This window comes from Pundamilia nyererei, unplaced genomic scaffold (assembly GCF_000239375.1).
Source record: "Pundamilia nyererei isolate P.nyererei 1_Seehausen unplaced genomic scaffold, PunNye1.0 scaffold00003, whole genome shotgun sequence".
NCBI classification, from domain to species: Eukaryota; Metazoa; Chordata; class Actinopteri; order Cichliformes; family Cichlidae; genus Pundamilia; species Pundamilia nyererei.
In genome coordinates this window covers 733,981-741,716 of record NW_005187404.1, presented here as the reverse complement: position 1 = coordinate 741,716, position 7,736 = coordinate 733,981, and the positions used below count along the sequence as shown (strand labels likewise).

Genomic DNA, 7,736 nt, shown 5'->3' with positions numbered 1-7,736 from the left:
CCCCCCCCACACACACACACACAAAGATTGCTTTATATTTATATCTAAACTTGGCATCAATTCAGTGCGTTTGATGAGCTCTAATTCACTTTTTTCATGCTTTACATGATATTTCCTCTCTCTTGTATTTATAACTCTCTCAGGATCCTCCTGTGAATCTGCATCCGGAGGACCGGCTGCAGCACAAGGTGCCCCCCCAGGTTCAGCATCTAAAGTCAGCCTATGAGCAGCAGCAGGAGCAGCAGCGGCTGCAGGCTCAGAGGGCAGAGGAGGGCAGGCAGATCCAGAGGCGGCAGGAGGCCCTCCAGGCCGAGAGGGAGAGGGTGCTGAAGGACAGGGAGCAGAGGCTGAAGGTGGAGCAGGAACGTGAGCAGCAGCAGCACAGGGAGGCCGACAGACGGGAGCAGATCCTGAGAGAAGAACACGAGAGGTCAGGTTTTAAGGAAACGGAGCAGTCGCAGCGAGTAGTAAACTTTGAACCGCGGCATATTTTCTTATTACATTTCTCCCAATGAATTAATAAAATAGCTTTACAGAAGAACACGTGCCTGTACTTACTTGCACTGTACTCGTCTCGGTTATTAGGAAGAGGACTGAATACGAGAATGTGGACAATGATATTCGAGAAGACGACGGTCACGCTGAGGTTGATGAAGGTGAGATTTGCAGGAAAACGTCTTCCATATTTCTCACTGCACAAATATTCCCTTCAATCATTAGAGCTCACAGAAGCAGCCGGTTGATGGTAGTGGATTTAGTTTGTGTGTTGCGTCTGTGTGTTAACAGAGAGAGACGTTCATATGTTGCACGAGCAGGAGGCGGAGGAGAATCGAGAGACGGATCACAGAGTGCCGCCACATCAGCAGGTGGATGTCTGTCTGTCTGTCTTGCCGTCTTGCTCGCTCCATCTGTTAAAACATCCTCGGGCTCTCTCTGTCCTCCCAGCTCATTCGCTTGCTTAAGATTCACACCGGTCTATCATACGCCATACACTCATTCAGCCATCCATCAGAACATCGATTCTTTAATCACCCCAGCCCACTTCCATATTCATCTGTTCCCTCTCTACCCGCACTTGTCTGTCAACCTACTGAGCTGGTAAATCTTCTGAATACTAGCCAGAGAATTAATAAAACATTACAGGAAACTGACAGGTTGACAGTTTTATTTCCAGCAAAAACATACTCATTTTATCATATCCACAGCTCTTATTCTAAATGTGTTATTTTGCTATAGGGTGACATAGACGGTGACTTGAACCCTGAGGACGACCCCAACAACCAGGGAGAGGATGAGTTTGACGAGGCCGAGGACGCCCGGCTGCCGCACCGCGCTGCCGAAGCAGATGAAAATGCGGCTGAAGAGGAAGAGGAGCCTGCAGCGCCGGCCCAGCACATTCAAATGCATCAAAACCTCAAACCGACTGTGGAGGAGGAACTGGTGGTGAGTCAGGGGAGGCGACAGTCTATTCAGCATCTGCACACGCAGCTACTGACATTACAGCAACATTACGGGCTGAACAGGAAGATGATTAGAGGTTTTGAAAATGCCAACAATGGAAGAGGAGGGGCTTGTTGGCAGCTTCAGACTAAATTCGTGCACACACACACATACAGAGCTCAGAATGGCATACTGAAGCAAGCCATGAAAGTTTGAGAACTAGAGATGCACTATACAGTATAAAGTGCTGAGCTTTGTGCGGATGTTAATCATTCAGTGAGCTCTTCAGAGAGACCCATTGTTTCAAAAATGTTTATAGCCAGACTGCATGGCGAGGTGCACCTTAATATAAATATATATTAAGTGAGAGAGAGAAACCGCAGGATCTATGATGAAAAGTAAACTTTATATCCTGTTTTAACTTGTTCTGTGATTTGTGTGCATTCAGATAGCTGGAAATCCAGACCAGCAAGAGGACACACTGGATGACCAGTACCAGGAGGAAGCGGAAGATGAGGTAACGTGCATGCTCACACACATGCCTTTCGTACTGAGTGATAGTAGAGTGGTGCAAAACACTTGAATGTAAGACTATCAAAACTAAATGAATATGGTTTAGTATAATATAATGCTGCAATACATTTGCATCTCAGTGTCGTGACTTTTTTTTTTAAAACTAGGCCATTTTTGATGAAATTCTGAACATGGAGTAATGTTACTACATGTGACATGTAGTCATGCACATGGTTTAATCGTCTTAAATAACTGAAACGTGTGATTTTAAAAGGTCAAACATTTAAAGAGTCATCCCCTGCTGTTTGCCATAAAGGTTAAAAGACCTGTGTATCCTGGGTTATAGCTCCTTTCTCCTCTGCCCTCCTCATCTAGGCATGATTTCCAGGAGGGCCGAGGAGACAAGGAGGCACAAATAAGAGAAATAAGAAAAACGTAATGGGTTTCCTGCTTTCAAACAAAGTCCCTTCTGGAAGCAAGTCTAGTCACTCGCTAACCATTTTGGTACTGCGACTATGTAGATTATCTTTAAATTCAGCTATTGCCTGGACATTAAACCTACACCTTAATATGATGGATCTAAAAATACAGTCTCTCTTTAAAAAGGAAAATCGGAGGTTTTGTTGATGTCAGTGCTTACTTTTTTTTGAAATCAGGATCTACTGGTCATTAGAAGTACTGCACTCCCGTTAAAGCTGCTGCTTGGTTAAGACAGAAAAGTATCGTCCTTAGATCAAAGAATTACGACACACTGTCTGTTAAATAACAATTTCAATGGCTTTACTATTACAGGATGGTTATTTTAAAACTAAAAAATACTCTAAGGTGTTTCCACTGGTCAAGGAGTTAAAGATTTTTCTTCACATCGCTTGAAGTTTACTCTCTGCTCATGCAGTCTTCCCTGCAGCTGAAACCACCAACCTCACAATCCGCTTTACTTCCTAGGCCTCCCGTTTCCCATTTAACCTGCACAAATGTGGAATTCATTTTTATTCCCAGCATCATCACATCAGGTTCCGTTCCACCTCACAAGTAACATCACACCCTGAAACCTTTCCTGGAGGAAAACGGTCGAGGTGCACACAGCGAAATGTTCTGGGTTCACATCCAGAAATATATTCACCTGTGCAGGGATTCACTGGTGTGTAGCTCGAGTGTGTCAGAGCACACTGTGCTGTCTCTGTAATGTAAACCCTGGCCCATGTGACTCACGGTAAATGAGAAAGATAGGATGTCGAGTCAGTCGGAGTGTCATGTGTTCGCCTGCATTTGGTTTAATTTGGCATATAAGGAAGTCTCAATATATGACAAAGTCTATAAGCCTTAATACTCCTGTTATGTGGTATTTTAATTGGTTTGAGATATTTATTCAGTCTTTATAAAGTCTGCAAAACATTGAAACCTTTTGAAAACCAGCCGTCCACAGAGCTGAAATATCCTTGAGAAAGACATCTGACTCCTCACTGTCAGCTGGTCTGTAACTAACAGTAACTTCTGACCTTGGAGACCGATTAGAGCGATTATCATTTATCATCTTTAATGTTTAATATATTCAAAAAAAAGACTTCATTAAAAAAAATCACATTGATAGACTTATAGTTCATACTGCCACTTACCTCCTCTGCAACAGGAGCTCAGTGGATCTAAGCTTCATTCATGCATCGCTGCACAGGAGGCAAACACTAACTGTAAATGTCTGAAATGATCGTGTTTACATGACTCCTGGTCATTAAATCAGGTTGTGTGCTTGTAATTCGCTTCCAGGATAAAGGCAAAAACCATGAAGGGCCAAGAATGGACGGGGATCACAGAAATGATGCCAAGAATAACGAGGACGTGAATTACGAGGAGGAAGAAGAGGAGGGGGAGGAGGATGCAGACAAGGGAAACGATCAAAGGGCAGAAATGTAGAAGTGCCTTTTTGTTTTGTTTTTAAAGCTTGCCTATAGTACCAATCAGGGCATTCTTTCCCTTGAATTCCAAAGGAATAGCACCAGCCATCCAGTGAGAGAAAACTGGGATATTATGCTCAGAAGATGGGGGACAATATTTCAAACACTTCTGAGATTTGAAAGGATCAGCTGACACTGTGGAAATGGACAAAATTTGGTGGGTGTAAATGAGATCTATACTGTATAGTTTTTATATAATTTTTATTCATTTAATTTTCCGTCTACTTTCTCGTCTGCCTGACTGCCTGGTAGTTCTTGTTTTTAAGAGCAGGCAGAGAATGTATTTTGTTTATCAAAGTGCTTTGTTTGAGCGTGTGTGTGTGTGTGTAAAGGATGCATGTTTATTCTGATGTCATGATCAGGCCTTCATACATATATATATGTTTCATGCAGACAGTTGTAATCACAGTAGAACTCAAATGTCATTTTCTGTTATTTATTTTTTAATAGGACGAACTCTGACAATCATAAAAAGTGCAAAATTTTGATTTTTAAAAGTCTGTGTTATCGTGATCCTTACCAGTTTTGTAAAGCTGATACATTGGTGCATTAAAAAAAATATCCTGGATATTATTACAGATGCCAATCGGTAAGCCACTTCTGGTGAAGCTGCTCACTGTGACATGTGCCTTTCCGTTCTCCTAAGTCATTTTAGGTCATTTTACATTTGGAAAATCATTTTTGATGAGGTGGGAGCGAGAAGAGCACACCAGTTGGTGATCCTTAAGCTTTATTCAGCATGGCTGTTAATGGAGAACTATTTCATGTCCACTGCTGATGGGAATTTACTCTTAATTTACTGCAGCTTCTCTAGTCTGCTGGGCAATGTATAGTAAAATAAATGCTGAATATTTGTACATTTGTACACCAGTTATATTTGATACAGAAAAGTGTGGGTTTCATTGTACTGAATTGCTGCCTGTGTGGAATAAAGAAGATTTCACATAATTGTGATCTGTGTAGTCTGATTCTGTATATTCACCTCTTTGAAAATGCACTTTAAGGTTGCTAATAAGTCATCAGTGGTGGTTGAGCAATTTTAACACTCTGAGTGAGTGTGAGGAAGGTGGTGGAGGTGTGAGGGTCAATCAGCTTGTTACAATCATCTAAGACTTCATCTTAAGAGTCTTTCTGAATATTCTGGTAAAAATTTGTATTATTTTTAAACAAAATTAAAATATAGAAACTACATAAATGATCTAAATTATTATTATTTTATCCATTTGTTAACTTTTGGGTTATTTCAGCTTTGGCTACTCTCACCTACCCTGTTTTCCCATCAGTAGGTCACTTAGGATTTGCACCTTTGATCGATTATCTAACACACGGCTGTCAAACTCCAGGCCTCGACGGCCGGTGTCCTGCAGGTTTTAGATGTGTCCTTGATACAACACAGCTGATTTAAATGGCTAAATTGCCTCCTCAACATGTCTTGAAGTTCCCCAGAAACCTTGTAATGAACTAATCATTTGATTCAGGTGTGTTGACCCAGGGTGATGTCTAAAACCTGCAGGACACCGGCCCTCAAGGCCTGGAGTTCGACACCTCTGATCTAACAGCTTAGTCACACTTGAGTGAAAAAAAGATGCCAACCTTGCAAGTTGGAAAAAATCTGATTGCATTAATCACTTTGCTGTTGGAGACCGATTGGAAGTAGTAGCGACCACTTTCACTTGCAAGGAAATTGCACGGGTCAACTGGTGGGAGGCAGGCTTTCTCTAAACAATCAGTCCGACTTGGACTGAATGCAGTCACTCAGCCAGAAATAACTGTTGTCTAATTTATAAACACACAGATTGCCAACATGTTGAATTTACTCTGAATTACTACGTGACTGAGGGCAAGTCGTCTGTTACACATCAGGGGGTTTGAGTCAACTTGCTGCCAAGTGGTTCTATTGTTGTGTTCCAACATAAAAGCACAGTCACTGAGTGCCTATGCTATTTTGCAGTTAAATCGCAGTTCTGCAGCAACTATGTCAGCTGACTTGCACCAAAATCACTCTGAAGATGGCAGCTGACTGCGAGTGGTCACAGACCTGGTCCCCGCCATTTCAAAGGCGATGAGTTTGTTAGTGACCCCATTCACACACACATACAAGCATTTTTTTTTCAATATAACTCGGGGTTCAGTATCTTGACATTCGAGCCACCCCAAATGGCACAAACATTTTGGTTGTGGTGTGGTCTCCCACTACAGTGTGTATAACCATTACCCCTAGAAATTGTGGGTTGTGTATAAAATGGGTGTAATTCTTAAATACGTAATGCAATACTTTTCTTAAAGGCCTTGAATTAAAGCTGAGTGTCTGTACTTCATTCACATCTTGATTGCTCGATCTTAAAAATCTATTATGGTGGTGCACAGAGCAAAATAAACTGCAACACTGTCCAAACTGTGCCAGTCAGGCTCTGGTTCACATCTGTATGACACAGCACAAATGTTCCCAAATGTTCTAGCTCTGCTCCTTATCTACCACTCTGAGCTGAGAGGTAAGAAGGCCATGTGTATGTGAGCTCACTCACATGGGAAATGAACCGGCAAATCAGGACGAAATGAAAATCAAACGAGAGGGGGTCGACGGAGAAAGGCAATTATCTCTAATGAACTACGTTTGTCCCTAGCACACAGTCTCAATCAGATCAACCCTCCTCCCCTCAGTCTCTATTTACGCTCTCTGTTCCCATCTCCATCACAGTACTTGTTCCTCTGCCTCTCGCTGTGCCCTCCCTTCCTTTTCCTGTCATCACCCCATCCGCTCCACAGAGGGACTGCAGGATGCTGGAGGAGTACAACAGTAACAGGTGTCTCATCATTGCGCTAATAACAGGCCACAGGAAGATGTCCACACATATATTTTTATAAGAACCAATGCAGAGATGACAACTCCTCCACCATTCCCTTATATTCAGTCATTTCACGTGTGAATCACCAGGCATAAATAATTCTTGAGACGAATGCCCACACAGTTGCCACAAATGACCAAATCTTCCATTTAACACCAGTTCAAAACTTACATAAAGCTAAAGCTCGAAGCAATATGTGTTCTTTTTCTACCCTCAGAGAAAAAAACAACAACAAAACAATTCCATCTTCTGCTTTACTGTCACACTGCAAAAGAAGTCCTGGCATCGAATACTGTCTGCAGAGATTATCGATAATACCTTAACTTTTCCTCTTAACCCGTATCCAGCTTGCAGTACATATACAGATGCATCGAGCAGATCACACTGTCTCCTTACACCAGTAACGAACTCTCATTCATCAGCTGGAGACTTCGGCGCGCATAACACACAATTGCACAAACAATCTTCCACACTTAAACAAACCCCAATGAAGCATGTAACTGGTAGCTTGTGCCTGGCTGTACGCTTGTTAGAGAGATATCAGCTTCTGTTTCTCTGTATTACTATATTATTATTATAAAGAGAATGCAGCTGCTTCCCATTATGTGCATAGGTGGCTGCTCGGGATGCGTGTGCGGCGGTATTCATAATCATGTTCTGCAGTATCACATGGCAAAATGTGTTTATGTTGCAGGTGCAGACTGAAAGTGAATCCATTATTACAAGAGAACAGGCTCCCATGATGTATGAATAAATCAATATCTAAGCCGTAACCCCTGCAGCACCGTTTATCTAGAACAGTGCACGTGTCATTGACTTCACCCTTTTATCCAAACCGCTTTACAATGTCAAGAGCACACGTACTTTTAGCAGGTATTAAATCCTGTCAGTGTGAGTGCTTTTCAAGCCACCGATTTCTTTTTATCTACTTTTTTGTGTGTGCAAGTTGTACGTGGGTGTGTGTTTGTTGGGTCATTACCCAGTC

General features: G+C 42.2%; 1 protein-coding gene across 1 annotated transcript in view; it reads left to right on the top strand.

Annotated features, from left to right (window-relative positions):
• The window catches only part of golim4a (golgi integral membrane protein 4a), a 20,592-nt gene extending 15,739 nt beyond the window's left edge, over positions 1 to 4,853 (top strand). Inside the window, exons 10-15 of the mRNA XM_005720547.1 lie at positions 144 to 430; positions 586 to 656; positions 787 to 866; positions 1,237 to 1,443; positions 1,889 to 1,957; positions 3,718 to 4,853. Of these exons, the coding sequence (XP_005720604.1) occupies positions 144 to 430; positions 586 to 656; positions 787 to 866; positions 1,237 to 1,443; positions 1,889 to 1,957; positions 3,718 to 3,864 (861 nt within the window). The 3' untranslated portion in view covers positions 3,865 to 4,853. The remainder of the gene's footprint in view (positions 1 to 143; positions 431 to 585; positions 657 to 786; positions 867 to 1,236; positions 1,444 to 1,888; positions 1,958 to 3,717) is intronic.
• The last annotated feature ends 2,883 nt before the right edge of the window (positions 4,854 to 7,736 follow it).